The sequence below is a fragment of the Cinclus cinclus genome, chromosome 2 (assembly GCF_963662255.1).
Source record: "Cinclus cinclus chromosome 2, bCinCin1.1, whole genome shotgun sequence".
NCBI lineage: Eukaryota > Metazoa > Chordata > Aves > Passeriformes > Cinclidae > Cinclus > Cinclus cinclus.
In genome coordinates, this window is record NC_085047.1 from 117,812,695 (window position 1) to 117,828,771 (window position 16,077).

General features: G+C 42.0%; 1 protein-coding gene across 6 annotated transcripts in view; it reads right to left on the bottom strand.

Annotated features, from left to right (window-relative positions):
- LOC134041457 (attractin-like) overlaps positions 1-16,077 on the bottom strand; it is a 125,014-nt gene that overhangs the window by 22,279 nt on the left and 86,658 nt on the right. For all 6 annotated transcript variants that reach the window (XM_062488289.1, XM_062488287.1, XM_062488288.1 and 3 more), the window contains exon 25: positions 608-669. In XM_062488289.1, the coding sequence (XP_062344273.1) occupies positions 608-669 (62 nt within the window). The remainder of the gene's footprint in view (positions 1-607; positions 670-16,077) is intronic.

Consider the following 16,077-nt stretch of genomic DNA (forward strand, 5'->3'; position numbering starts at 1 on the left):
TATCTTTTGAAGGACAGAGAGGAGACAAGGACTGAAATGACTTCTGTAGGTTCCCACTCTGAGGGAATCATCAGTTCACTTGGCACTACGGAATGTTAAAGCTGTGTATGAAAAACAGAAGTATTTTACTTCTATTGTACTGTTTATATTTACTTCTGTATGTTTATATTTAACTTGACATACTTTCAGAGCTCAGTTTAAAATCAAAAGGTGGTACCTAAAGACTTGGAAGCTACTCCAGACTTAACTCTTTGTAAAATAACTCACTGAGTTTATAACAGGTGTCCGACAAGGTGTGAAAAACTGCATAAGGCACATGTTACCTGTGGGAAGTCAATGTTTTCTACACCATCTCAAAAGGAACTTCTCCTTTTCCAAAAGCCTCTCCCAGCCCCATCCTTCTTTTCCCTGCATGCACTGGCAGACAATGGGCAGACAATTAATTTTCTTAATATAATTCCTAATTAAATATTTAAAACAGACTAAAGTTTTCCATTTTCTAGGCTGTAAGCAGGATGTTTAAGTTAAAAACACAGACCAAGAAGAACCCAAACTGTGAAGCCCAAAACCTAAGAAGTAACATTTAGCTGTCTTAAATGAAAAGTACCTGAAAAATGTCACAAAGAACTGCACCAGGTCCATAAAGTTGCTGTGCTCTGAGAATGCAATCTGCAAGAGAAAAGCAAATGCTTTCTGTTACTTACTGAAAATTCCTATTTCAAGATATGCAAAAAGGATGAAATATTACAATGAAAAGCATCTTTACTCAGATCAATTAATATTTTTGAACACTGTTTTTGAAAAAGAATGGGAATATTCTGAGGGAAATGAAAATAAATTATAACTTCACATTGTTTTGAAAACAAATATCCCAAAAATGAAGCTGAACAAGTAACTCTGTCTCCCAGCTATGTTCCAAGGAATATTCATCAGTGCACACTGAAGAAAACACTACTTCAGAAACTTAGAACAGAGGTTTCACAGAGCTGCAAATAATCTTTAATTAAAGTGAAAATCTTTAATTATTGTTTACACAGAAAACCAAAATTTAATATTTACATTTCAAACAATATCCAGATGACAAAATCTCCTCGAGAAAGGAACTTACACCAAGAGCTGCAAAGAGGCACGAAACACAGAAGATGATAGATACTGTGAAAACAGCTATGGCATTCATCTCAGCTCCCTGCCCTGCAATCCGGCAGCAGAGAGCAGGGAAAAACAACGGAATATTTGGGACAAAAACCAGAGGGAAGAGGCGAACAGGAAACTGGGAGGTGGTTAGAGGCAAAAGGGAAGATTAGGGAGCCTGGGTAAAAATAACAACGTGGAGGGAAGGCGAGCCAAGAGAAAAGCAACTTGTGCAATATTAGGAATCAGAAGTTCTTTCCAGGTACCTCCTATTTCCTCTGCCTATCAATCTCTTAGCACCACAACAGAATATTAACTCTTTCATGGAGTAACAGGATTTAATCAGAATTAAAGTGAAATCTGCACTGACAAAAGCCTTTCATGGACATTAAATGCATTTCTGGTGTCATTTGTTGTTTTTCTCCCTTAATAATCAGTACTTACACCAACATTAGCATAAACATAAATCCCTCCTCCCAGCAATAGCCACATCCCAAAATTCATGAATATGTGTAAAGTGAATCATTGCTTGGGTTCCTGTTGCTCTGTAACACTTTTTATTATTACGTTTGCTTTAAATATCCATTGTAACTTGGTGCAGAAGCTGCCCCAAATAGTTCTCTTATAAATAAATTGAAATATTTTGAAGTTGAAAGTTCCTTTGCAGTGGACAACCACTGTGTGGCTGGAAAGTGAACCCCAAACCTACACACCAGATGCTGCAACCTCAACAGTCCTGCCTACAAAAAACAAGGAAAGAGTTTCTTTTTGATTTTTATTTCTGAATTGCTTCCCAATAGTCTTCCGATTATTAAAAGACAGAGAGCAAGATTTCACTTTTTTGTGTAAAAAAACAGTGCCTAGTAACCAAAGGGGTAGAGTATGTGCATAAACGGATATTCTGGAATGTCTTTAAGGCAAAGATAATCCTTAGTGAAATATCACATCCCAAAATACAAACATGTAACACACCCAGTATAAAAATAATAACTTTTCTTATTATTTCTGAGAATAACCTTGATGCTGAGTGACTAGAAGAGATGCATTTCAAAATAAAACCCTTGTTATGTATCAACAATCCTTTAGCAGAAAAAGAAAATTAAAAGCACAAAGGAATCACTAATAGGCCAGTCCCCTGCGCATGGCCATCAGGATCGGTTTCTGTGACAGAAACCAAAACTTGCTCCCATTAGAAGAAACGAGAATCTGTTAATTTTAAAATAAGAGAGATTCTATGAAAGATTAATGAGTCTGTTAGCAGAGAAGGGCTTCTTTTTCTTTGACAACTGCAGGATAAAACAAGTAAATGCAAAAACAAACAAAAAATAATTTATATTTATTTCACACAGACACCTTAAAAAAGCTTTGCCAGTCGTGATTATATTCTCTACCTGTTGGAGCTCTTCTCCTGTAAAGTCCAATTGAGGACCTGTACCTCATACATAGATTAAAAAATCCAGGTTGTTTCTACAATTTATTCCTCACAAGCTGAAAATACTTTGTGCCATCAAACCTGACCAATCTGCGTCACAGGCAATTTGGTCTCATAATTGTTAATGGTTTGCTTACTTAGAGCTTAATTTCCCCTAATATAATCTGTTCCCAGGATTTAATTAATTCAGTTACATTGAAAGTTTAGTTGGAAATAGCTGTTGAAAGCAGGCTGCTCATTCTGGATCCACAAAAAATATGGCACCAATTTCTTAGCAGTCCGGATTTTTAATTAAGTTTAACTGACAACAGAAGATTCATTCATCCATTCTCAGAAAACTAATTCTGTACCACAGGCTGAAGCAGTTTAATTGCAGGAAAGCTCAGTGGGGCTGGAGCTGGGACCTGGAAAGCCTCCGCCAGGTATGGGGCAGAGCCTTAGCTCAGCTGCACAATCAAAGCCCCACTTTCATATCACAGAATCCCAAATTGTTTAGGTTTAGGCTCTGAGCCCATCCAGCCCAACCATCCCCAGCACTGCCAAGGCCAGCACTGTCCACGTCCCCAAGTGCCACACACACAGGGCTTTGAAATCCCTGCAGGGGGAGGATTGCACTGGGGACTCCAGCCCTGCCCTGGGCAGCCAGGGCTGGACATCCCTTTGTGGGAAGAAATGTTCCCTAATATCCAACTTCAACCTCTACCTGGGCACACCTGAGCCACCTTCAGCCGTGGTGGAGCAGCACCCCCAGGTCCTTTTCCAAGGAGCAGCTCCATGACTCCTCCCGAGCCATGCACAGCACTCAAGGATGGTTTGTATCCCATGCTCAGGAATAACACAGTACCCCTAGGTAGCTACAATCAGACACTCAGCCATGTTCATTCTAAAGAATATTAAAAATTGTATTTATCTTATCTGCAAAGGTACCTTGGAGAGCACAACCACCTGTCCTGCTTTTTCTGTTGCCATGCCATTTGAAGTACCAAAGTAATCCACCTGCTTTCCAGAGAACCAGAAGTAGCTGGCTGCATGGACTGACAAAAAATTATAATGAAAAGCTTTACATTTTTATCATTTGATTAGCATAAAATATGAAGCCAAGAAGAAAATTTGGCTTCCTCTAACTAGCCAACATCTAAAAATTACACTGTTTTTTTGAACTAGTACACACAAATTTCAAAGGAGTTAATGGTAAATGCCTTGGCCACAAAATAATAGAAACTAAGGAAAAATATATTTGAACCCAACTGACATTTCAGTAACAGCTGGCATTACAAACTCAAAATATTGCTGGAGCTAAACTACAGCTTGTGACTGATAGAAATTTTGAAAAACCAGCTAGAACAATTACATACCAGGACTTGCTTTGCATAAACACCAGAGTTTGTTCTCCAAGAGGAAAAAAATTGAGAATAATTTTGAGATGATAATTTTGTACTGAAGTAGGCTAACTATGATATAAGTTCACCTTAAACCTGTACATGCAACAATACCTAAAATTATTTAAACCTCTATTCCTGTGATCTACAAGTGTTCTGAACTCTTTAACAACAAATTGAGTTTCACATACCACTAAGAAAAATCCATAACCAAATAAGAAATTATGTAGAAAGTTTTTGTTACATCCAGCAAGAACCAAATTTGAGTAACTCCTCCCATTCAACTGCAATAAACAGATGTAGATAGTTCATCACAGCATGACTCTTTCCACTTGTGCTGGAAATTAGTGATACTTTACAGGAAGCCAAACGATTCACCACAATGGGTTTAAGACAACAACTTCTCCAAATGTAAGTAATTTCCAATATGATCCATAATATGAGTACCTCTAATCTAAAATTAACTAAAGAACCGATAACGTAAGAGTTGGGGCTGTTGCAGAAGGCTCTGGGGAGACCTTCCAGGGCCTGAAGGGGCTCCAGGAGAGCTGGAGAGGGACTGGGGACAAGGCATGGAGGGACAGGACACAGGGAAAGGCTCCCTACAGCCAGGGGGCAGGGACGGATGGGATATTGGGAATTAGGAATTGCTCCCTGGCAGGGTGGGCAGGGCTGGCACAGGATACCCAGAGCAGCTGTGGCTGTCCCTGGATTCCTAGCACTGTCCAAGGCCAGGCTGGACATCGGGGCTGGAGCAGCCTGGGATGGTGGGAGGTGTCCCTGCCCACAGATGGGCTTTAAGGTCATTTCCCACCCAAAGTATTCTGTGATTCTGTGAATGTACTAAAGAATATTTCAAGTATGGCAATTTCACACCAAAATTTGGTAAATTTTGGATCTCTAAACATGAAAAACATGAACAGCCACAGAAAACAGTGTTTCCACAACTTTTTTACCTTACATATTATATTTCTACCTTTCTTCACAAATATATAAAGTGACTAAATTCCCACCAGTAGTGCTTTCCTTTTCATCCCTATTTCATATCAGAGATGAGAAAAAGAGAAACTAAAAATGGTATTTTGCACAGGACACGTTCCTAGAATAGAACTGTGTAAGAAAGAAAAACAAAAGTCTAATTACCTTCTGAAACTAGAGGGGTCCAACAGAGACAGCACAATGTGAAGCTGGCTCCCAGAGCTTGGAGCTTGCTGTGAATTCAGAAAGTATCAAAAGGTCCAACTGCTGCATCCATTAACCTCACCTGGCAGGTGGGAGAATGCTACAGCACATGTTTTGAAAGTCTAGAGGACCACACAGAAATTTAGTGGCTTTTGGGCTGCTTTTTGCTTTTTATTTCAATCTAGCCCCAGCACCAAAGTTAACAAACAAAAAGCAGCAGGGAAAAGTGGAAAGCTGGGAGTTCCACAGGCTTCCAGTGAGAGAAAGGCACAAGCCAAATCAGCTGCAGGGGGCATTTATGCACATCTTCCTCTATTACTTCCCCAAAATTCCATTGTCTTGTCTCTTTTTTCCTACGGGTAGAGCAATGATTCAATCTGACCTTGGTGAATACAAACAACACTTAGAGGATGCCATGGTTTGAATGCTGAGTGCCCGTGCCTTTGTCAAAGGACTTGCTGTAAAACAAAAAGTCTTTAAGTATTCTTGAGTGATGCCAACGTCATCAAAACATTCATTTTGCCCTCTAGAATAATGGGAGGGAAAGTTCTCTTTTGCTCAGGAGTATTGCCATTGCCTGCTGCAGTTCTTTAGGCGCAATCACAGCAGCTCCAATGAAACTCATGGCCACAGCCCACACTGAGCTCGGTGCTCTCCACTCCAGAGGAGCAGTGAGCCAACTCTAAGAGCCCTGGCCAGGAGGTTTTAGGAAAGAATGTGCCAATACAGCAATCCAGCTCTACCACCTGAACATGGTCTCAGGTCTGCCATGTGCTGCTGCTTCCTGTGTTCTGTGATCATCTTTAATGAGCCATGGAAGTCAAGGCAGCGGAGAGCTAATCACAGGAATGAAAGACAAAAAGCCTTTCAAAAACACCCTTCAGAAGCTGGGATTTTGGAGCTGACCCTGCTCACTGAGGGATGAGCAAACACAGCAGCAACCTGAGATGAGCCTTTTTCAGGTAGGTGGCTCTTAAATGATCTCAATGTCAGTTCCAAGGAACACTTTCCAGAAGGAAGCATTTGTTCACCTCTGCTGATGATTTGTGGGATTCAGACACAGATTATGACATCCAAATCTAGGGTCACAGGGGTATTCTTATTAGCCCTTTACACTCAATGGAAACCTCATCTGTGATTCAGCTGACCAACACAGGTGCCTAGGAATAAATAACAAAAATTATTACCTGACCAGTTCCATAACAGAACCATTAACACTGAGGCACACAAAGACATCTATTTGTAGATCCCTAAATTTATATAGTTTCCATTTCCATGGTGCATCCTTGCCCTTGGTTTCACGGATGAAGTAGAAGTTCCATTTGTTGCCTAAAGGGGGTAAAAGCTATTACATCTGCCCTGGGACAGCTCACCTGGCCTCCAGCTGCTGCTCCAGAATCACACAATGGGCTGGGTTGGAAGGGCCCTTAAAGCCCATCTCATTTCACCCCCTGCCAGGGCAGGGACACCTTCTACTAGACCAGGTTGCTCCAAGCCCCATCCAACAGCTTTTGGATGAATCCATATCCCAATCACCACACAGAGGCAGGAGATTCTCTTTCAGAGACACACAGATCTCTGTTTCAAATGAACAGCAAAACTGCACCCAAATTTGGAGGTTAGGTAGAAAATTTAACCTGATCCACAGGGATAGATTCTCTAGGGTGAAAGTTAAATCTTAGGTTTCAGAGAAAAAAGGATCTTAACAGGAGTTAATTGTAACTTGAAAAACTGACACACAACAAGTTGAAATGGATCATGATTTGGAGGTGGGAGACCCCAGGGAGTTTGCAATGCACCTGATGCTGTAGGTGTGGACAGCAGAAGTAGCACTGCAAGGGGGTCTGAGCTCTCCCTGGAGCCTTCTCTTCTGCAGGCTGAACACCCCCAGTTTTCATTCTGCCTCCAGAGCAAAGAGGCTCCAGCACTTGGAGCACCTCCATGGCTTCCTCTGGACCAGTTGCTCATCTACTGAACAGTTCACCCATCAAATCCATCTTTCTCCAATTCAGAGAGAACTTGGTGCAGCTGAAGAGGTTCCCATGCTCACATCTGAGTTCTACAACAAGCAAAAATAAAATCCTCACTCAAATTTGATTTTCACACCTACTACTCTGAGTCACTCTGCTCCTGCATGAAGGATGAAAGACATTAATGACTGACTCCTCACCTGCTGCAATATTAACTGAGCCATTGAGCTTTATGGCACAAATACTCGCTACTGTGCAAGTATAAAACCTGCTTCACTTCTGAACTTATTCAGAGATGAAAATCAATTTATATTCCAATACTGTGCTGCCTTCCTGCAGTAGTCACAAATTGTCACTTCTCAGCTAATTGGCTGCAGTCAGCAGTTGGCTCAGAAATGCCAATTATACGTGTTTTGTCTTCCCATGTGTACTCTCTCATGGTGTGCTGAGTGAACACAGGCATGACTGTAAATTAAAAATAGTGCTTAAGATGTGGTCCCAAATTTCACTGCATCACAGATATTATCACACAAATCTCACAAATGAGAAGTATTTGTTCAATAAACAGCCAGGGGTTGAATTGTGATGCTCATCTAAATTTAAAGTGTACTAAGAAATACAATTCTGGAAAGTCTTGTAACTGAACAAACTCAGCTCAGACCCTGCACACCTCCCCACGACAGAAACACACCCCAAGAAAGCCAAGGCAGGGCCAGAAAAAACTCAGTTCTTCTCAATCCTCAGTGATTACTCCTGAATCCTCTGAACTTCTCAGTTCTTTCAGGCCACTTAGAAGAGGAGAGACATCGAGAGGCTGGAGCATGCCTGGGGAAGGGAACAGAGCTGGGAAAGGGGCTGGAGAATTCCTAAGGGAGCTGGGAAAGACGCTGGAGAATTCCTGAGGGAGCTGGGAAAGAGGCTGGAGAATTCCTGAGGGAGCTGGGAAAGAGGCTGGAGAATTCCTGAGGGAGCTGGGAAGGGGCTGAGCCTGGAGAAAAGGAAGCTCAGGGGGGACCTTATGGCTCTGCACAACTCCCTGACAGGAGGGGACAGCCAGGGGGATTTGGGATCTGCTCCCAGGGAACAGGGACAGGAGGAGAGGGAACGGCCTCAGGCTGGGCCAGGGGAGGTCAGGGTGGAAATTGGGAAATTCCTTCCTGGAAAAGGGCTGTCCTGCCCTGGCACAGCTGCCCAAGGTGAAGAAGCACCTCTCCCTAAAGGGATTTAACAGCCCTGTGGATGTGGCACTTGGGGACATGGGTCACTGGTGGCCTTGGCTGTGCTGGGGAACAGCTGAGCTCCATGGTCTGAGGGTTTTCCAACATAAATAATTCTGTGATCCTGCAATTGCAACAATTATTCTGGAGACAAGGAAGCTCTGAGGTGCCTGGAAAAAGTGGTTAAAAATAAAGATCCTAAACGTTGAGACAGAAGAAAAGTCACCAGCAGGAAAAAACTCCAATCCTCTCAAATTCTGAAGTCCTCAACACCTCCCTCCAGTCCCAGGCACTGCAGTGTGGATGCATTTGGGAAGGAAGGATCCTGTTCCTGGCTTTGTGCCCAGCAGAGCTCTGACACCATCTGCGTGCAGGCTCGGTTACATTCGGCAGTATGCCAACTATTGCTGGGGAGTTTCAGCATGGAAAACATTAAAACTTTAGCACATAACAGCTCCAACTCTCATTCAGACCCTCAAAGTCCACTAAAAATGAGCTTTACAGTCTACTGAACTTAAAAGGAATAGAACAGTTGTTTTCCTAAAGAGCAGGTGATGTAAGTACACAAGAGGGAATCAAGAATAAAAAGTATAAAACAGCTAAAGCAATATTTGCAAGTTTATTTTTCTAGACTTCAATACAGCTGACAGATGGAAACAGGCAAAACCTTCTGTCTTGCATCATTTCTGACCAGACAAATCAGGGAAAAAATGCAAGAGAGAGTTCAGAGTTACAGTGCCATTAATGGGGAAAAGCAGCTCTGTCTCCTTCCCTGAGGAGGCTGTGAATTCCAAGGATCATACTGGATGAGAAATTTAACATGTTTATCAACCTGCAGCAAGACATCCTGTAATATGCCAGCTGCAGAAATCTCATATTTAATAAAGTAGTAAAATAAGAGTATATGTATTTATACATATTGCATGTAGAATGATAGAATGGTTTGGTTTGGAAGGGACCTTAAAGATTATCTAGTTCCAGACCCAAACTAAATATGTATTTATATAAATAAATTTAGAATACCTTTGAATGACAACATCTTCACATTATTACACAACACTGAAGCCACAAGTCGTCTCAGACCGGGTGTCACATCATGACCTGAAGTGGTAGTAATTCAAACTCCCCAAATTTACTTTAAACCACATAGCACCAGAACATGAAAGAGATATTAAATCAGAATCATAGGGCTGGGCTGTTTTATTCATCACAGGTTTTTCTGTCAAAAGCCTTAGCTATGATTTGGTGTTCAGGTAATCTTAACATGAAAAAAATAACCATGCTGGGTAGGGCAGAATGAACAACCTCTCCATAAGCTCTTATATTTGTATTTAAAAGTCCAGGTAGTCACTGCCTCTCACCAAAGGATTTCTAGAACATGTAATTCACTCTTTTGTCATGAAGAATTTCCCAGTAAAATACTGAAGTGACAAATCAATTGATGGAATTTGCTTCAATCCTCAGTGAAAATATTATTGTAATTTATTGATACTTTGGGTCTGGGTGTGGGAAGGTGGATGGTGCTAATCTTGCATGCAAAACAGACTGGTTAAAGAAGTAACTATACATGACACTTACAACTCAAAATAAATAATTTAGGAGAGAACCAATTTTCAGCTCTATGAAAAACCCAATCATCCCAGAAATTTATTCCCACACAGGACTGTGACAGTACTACCCTGCCTGACCTCAGCTCTTCCTTGCCAACACTGCTGTGAGCAACATTTGTCAATACAATAAAAAAAAAAAAAAAAGGTCAAAATCTTAATAACACAAAGTCAGGAAAATATGTGAGAGAAAAAGAAGTTCTCAGGACATTCCAGGGATGTTTTTTGTTTCGCAAAAGCAGCCCTGCACAGTCAGCTGAGAGCTGTAAGTGGAGTGCTGGTGTCTCTGGCCTGGTGTTTCTGAGCTAAACCAGCCACAGGCTTTGGGGTTTCTCACCTTCTCTTAGCTCTGGATATACCTTCCTCTGTGGTTTAGCCAGGCTACATCCACTGTTGCACTTCTTCTATTTTACTGCCAATACACTTTTCTCCCCTTCATTAGCTCTGCTCACTATTCTTTGACTCTTTAAATAAGCTTTTGTATAAAGAAAAGTACCTCGCTCTTTTGGCTCCCCAGCAATGGCTCACAGCACTCATTTTCTGAAATATATTTGAATTTGAGGTCTATATTTACATTGTGGTGGATTATGGTGTTTTCAGGAGTTATTCATCACAGAAATACAGCAACTTCAAACAACCTCACACAGAAGAAATTAATGCCTGATTCAGACTTCGCTTCCATAGAAAATTAATTCTGTGATTTCTTATATATTTTCCAGCCCCACATTTGAAAAGAGAAAAAAAATCAGCTTCCTTAAAATTAAGGCAATAAATACATATGTCACTATCAGATCTCAATAAAACACAACCCAGGAAATGCTCCTGGTATTATTAAATCTGAATTGCAGATTGTCTCTCTCTGCTAACCTATAACTTTTCTTATTTATGCAGCTCAAGTTTTGCAACGGGCATTCAAAAAGACTTTCAGGGCTGTAGAAAGATATTACAATAAACCTCACAAAAGTTATGCGAGTCACTACAGTCCTTCCCAAGAAATCCCAAGCTTCAGATGCAAAACCCCAGAATTTTATTGGTTGCCCCTTGCAGGGCCTGAAGGGGCTCCAGGAGAGCTGGAGGGGGAATTGGGACAAGGCATGGAGGGACAGGACACAGGGAAAGGCTTCCCACTGCCAGAGGGCAGGGCTGGATGGGATCTTGGGAAGGAATTCCTGCCTGGGAGGGTGGGGCAGGGCTGGGCTGGAATTCCCAGAGCAGCTGTGGCTGCCCCTGGATCCCTGGCAGTGCCCACGGCCAGGCTGGGCACTGGGGCTTGGAGCAGCCTGCAACAGTGGGAGGTGTCCCTGCCATGGCACGGGTGGAATGAGCTGCTCCTTCACCTCCTTTCCAACCCAAACCATTCTATGAATCTCACAGAAAAATCCCACCCCTCCTGCCCCCCCAACACAGCACCTGGAAAAGTTTGGCATGAACAATTTTCAGGGTTGCTGATTCTACAGCCTCCTGTAAAGAGGACTGAAGTGGCACCACATCCCACCAAGGATTAACTGCCTGTGAGAGAAATCCTCCTTTTTAAAGATTTAAGAAGGTGCTAGCAAAAGTATTACTTAATTGAAAAGGGAACAACTTCTAAAAAGAGAAAAATGTCATCGGTTGATGCCAAAAATAAGGTGGCAGGAGCAGATAAAACAACAGCTGTTTCATGTTTTGAAGGACCATTTAACTGTTCTGTTTCAAATCTTTCCATCCCACAGTAGATGTCAGTTTGCCTGTTCTGAAAAATCATCATGTAATTGCATGTCTTCAAAAGTAATTACATTAAACAGCAAATTTCATCAGATTAACAAATTGATTTAAATTTCATTGTTGGGTTGCAAGAAAACCTTTCACATGGAGAGAGAGATGCAGGGAGAGAGGCTCAAAAGCACCTGCAGTTATAGCTAAAGAAAGGCAAGGAACATCGTTAGCAAAGAAATTTGGCATTACAACGCTTTCAGAAGCAACACCAAAAAAGAACATTTTCTGAATAAAGGATCCTAGAAAGTTGAGGAGTATTTTATCTCTGCACTTACATCTCTTCCTTGTTAAATATGCACGAGGCACATAAGGACCTGGCAGGAAAGCTGTCCAGATCAGCAACCTCACTGCAACTTCAAGCCTACACAATTTTTTTATCAAAGCAATCCCTACGTGTCTGAATGTGTTTTACTCTCTTTGGCCAACAACAAGGACACTTCTTGTCTGCCCTCACCGAGAGCTCTCATTCAGTGGGCCTGTCACCTTTGATTTGAGAATGACACTAATTTAGAGAAAGACTGGAAACCTCCACGGGCCATATCCAGCCCTCAGGGGTTATTTATATCCTGTATCAAATAGCTAATGCTTCTTCCAGAGAGGAATCAAAGCATTAGAGACAGTTCAGGCCCTGCTTTTTAACTGTGGATGGTTTCTTCACTCATTCTTTTTCCATGTATTATCAAAGCCTTTTAGTCAGGCTGTAAACCTCAAAGAGGGAAATGCAGAGCGCATCACTGATGGCAATGATCACACCCCCTGAAAGAGGCTAAAAGCCTAAAATAAAAGGAATGTGTGAGATCTGCTGTTCCTCCAGCTCTGTTTTGGGCCCCTCCTCACCCGGCAGGGTAAGGGGTACCCCACAGCTTTCCTTGGCTGTAGCAGTGTCTTCCATCATTTATCTCTGGAAGAAAACAAATGCTTCCTGAACTACACTAAACATGAATGGCATGTAAAATTAAAGCCTAACTGAAAGTGGTATTAAGATTCTTGCTAATGCAGACTGTCTGTTTTAGGGGGAATGTTGCCAATAATACTAGCAGGGTGATGGGGAAAGGCATTAGAAGAATAATTTCAAATCAAAACTGCTTTAATGAAGGAGCTTTACTTTGAAAAATGAGAATTTCAGAAGGTTTCAATATTTACATACTGGAGGACACAACAGCAATGAAATATTGAAATAAACAATGATAAAGTTCAGAGCTAGAGCTTTGACGATTGTGGAGTCTTCTTAAAAATGCAGTTCCTGACAGCTTGCAAAACACTGGCTAATATTTCCAATTTCAATAGCCATGTTCAGCATAAGAAAAAACAAGAGCCATCCTTCAGCTGAATCTCAGTCTAGTGTATAATTCATCTTGACTCCAAAATGCAGCTGATACCAGATGGCTCCATATGAACTTTGCCTACATCCTAAGACAGGAAATGGAGAAGGAAAAGTCCCATTTCCAACATCATTGCCAGCCCTGCTATGCCGAAGAGATGTGAAGGGAGCTTGCTCTCCTTCATCCCTACAGACATTTTCAGCGTATCACTGGAAACCAGTGGGAACTGCTCCCAGGTCAAAGCAGGCAATTAGTAACTGTAACACTTTGGGAAACCCTTGGGTTGCAGAGAGAGGCAAAGAAGTCTTTTGATGCCTGTGAAACAACAGAACTTCCGCTATTCCCTTAAAACAACTCAGGACAGAAGAAAATGTCTTAAAAAGATTAGTAGTCACAGGTCTAACACACAAGGCACTTGATTCCAAGAAAGGTTTAACGAGAGCACAGTCATACCCCCACATCTATCAGAAATCTCACTTCATGCAGCACTGCAGCTCTTCACTGGAGCACTAAAATGAGCATTTTCCTTCCGAAGTTGGATGCAGTCATCCTGGCAATGCGAATTTAAGAAAAGCAACAGAAGGCAGAGAGGGGAGGCCCCAAAGGAAGGGGTTCATTAAAGAGCACCTGAGCTAATGGCTGACATCTCATTCCTGGGGATGGTACCTGCAATGGATCTGTACAGAGCAGCTGGGGCTGTGACACCTGGATTTCTCCAGTGGAGCCAGACTGGGAGAGCTGGGGGAGGTCAGCCTGGAAAGAGAAGGCTCTGGGATGACCTTATAGCCCCTCCCAGGGCCTAAAGGGGCTCCAGGAGAGCTGGAAAGGGACCTGGGACAAAGCATAGAGTTTCAGGACTGGGGGGAATGGTTTCCGAGTGCCAGAAGGAAGGGTTAGACGAGATTTGAAATTCCTCCCTGTGAGGCCATGGCACAAGTAGCCCTGAGAAGCTGTGATTGCCCCATCCCTGGAATTGTACCAGGCCAGGCTGGATGGGGCTTGGAGCACCCTGGGGTCGCGGAAGGTATCCCTGCCCATGACGGGGATTTGAATGAGAGGGTCTTTAAGGTCCCTTCCAATCCAAACCCATCTGTGGTTCCAGGATTCTGCGTGCCACTCCAGACACAGTCACCTGTGACAGCCACTTGGATCATTACCAAAAGAAAGCACCACAGACCAAATTCTACTTTAATCACAGCACATTTGAGCCTGTCCTCAATTTCCAGGCCTCCCAATAGGGACAGTGTCTGCACGTGACCACCTGACACCTCCTGTGCCAGCTGCAATCCACTGAAGGGCCATGAATTGTTTCCACCTTTCAGCTCACCACTCACCCTTTCAACAGAGGAACCACAAAGCAATGCAGCATTTTGAGTGTGTTCACCAGTGCCTTCCTATCAGGGTAAACAGCATGTTTGGAGATAGAATCATTATGACAACACATGATGTGACTGAGTTAAGCAATCCACAGATTGTCTTTAAGGTCCCTCCAATCCTGTTTGTTCCATGAGCTATCTGTGTATAAAGTGATAAAGATAGAAAGGAGACTATATAGATAGACCATCCTGAAATAAGTCAAGTAGAGGAAACCAGAATAATGTTTGAGAAACTAGAACTGAAGGCCGCAGAGGCAATTTTAGCTATTTTTCCATTACAGCCCTTATAAAATCTGAGTGGAAAGCAACAATTTCAGTGAGTTGAACATTTCCCCTGGTTCTCAAATGCTCTTCAAACAGTGGGAGCTATACAATGCTGCTGCAGCCTCCACCACGCTGCACGTGCAGTGATGCTGTGCAGTCACAGTGGCACTTTTTGAAGCCCAACACAACAACAATTTGACAAGAAAATTATATATAGTGAATACCTAATGAGATTTTGCAAATGGTACATTTTGTATGCAAAGGCTGCAAAATTCCTTCTTCTCTTTTCGTTTCTTGAAGCATTTGGTTCATAATTAATATTTAAGTGTGTTCAAATCAAAATCCTTCAACCAACACAAAGGAAAGAAGGGAGGTAATTGCCAGTTAATGATACAATTACAAATTGGTTTTGCCTTAATCAGCTCCTAAAAGTCTTACACATTCTCAGAACGCAGAGATCAATGCAAGATGCTTGAAACCTGAGAGGAAAAAAATCAAATATCAAATGGGACAGAATGTCAGTGAATATAAACAACAGTTTGGGTATGAAACAAGACTAAAGCACTGATTTCTATTTAGTGAGTGGTAGCAAACACCATGAGCAGTAAATTGTGACAAAACATAAAGCTCACTGGCAGGGAAGAGTTTCTTGTATTAGTAGATCAAATTTTCATCCCCCTGTACACTCTGGAGGGGGTACACTCAGTGGACTCAGCCCCAGGTAAATACATACAAGTTCAAACAGTGTTAAAACCTGTTGACATTTTACACAGGTATCGAAGAGAGTTTCAAATTCTCCCCATGAGCTGCTTGTCAGCTCCAGAACTGCAGTTTCACCTCAGAGTCAGCTGACTTTGCATGGACGGAAACCCATGAAGAGAAAGTTTCTGCATTGAATTCCTTCACTTCTTACTGTGCTATTGTTTTGTTACTGTTAATGTGCTAATTGCTGATTACTTATAGCCAATGCCTCTCTTCTACTCTGAGCTTAATTTGAAAAGAACAACAAAGCAAACTCACAATGAAGATTATGCAAAGAGGAAGATATTACAATAACATTTATATAAGTGATAAAAACCCTCAACCTTCCAATGCCCACTAGCGTCCTTTCCTAAAGGGTGCACTCCCAGTTTGGGGAAAGACAGGGAATATTTAGAGGAAAGCTGAAGAGAGGAAGGTGAACAGTTAGGGTTCGCTAAATGCTTCAAAATTCCATGTGTCCAGTGTTTGCAGCAACAGTGAGCTCCCAAAGCAGAGAGAATGGAAATATCCAGACTCTGTTCACAAGACCTTACCCTGGTTTTTCAGGAAAGCTTAGCAAGGTAAGGCTTTAAGGAAGGTCTCCTTCATGCAACTGCTCAGAAAGGAGGAATTAGGAAGAGGACTGCTGTACTTAGAAAGCTTTCTGCATTTTGCTGCTTTAGTTCTTTTACTGAATAATC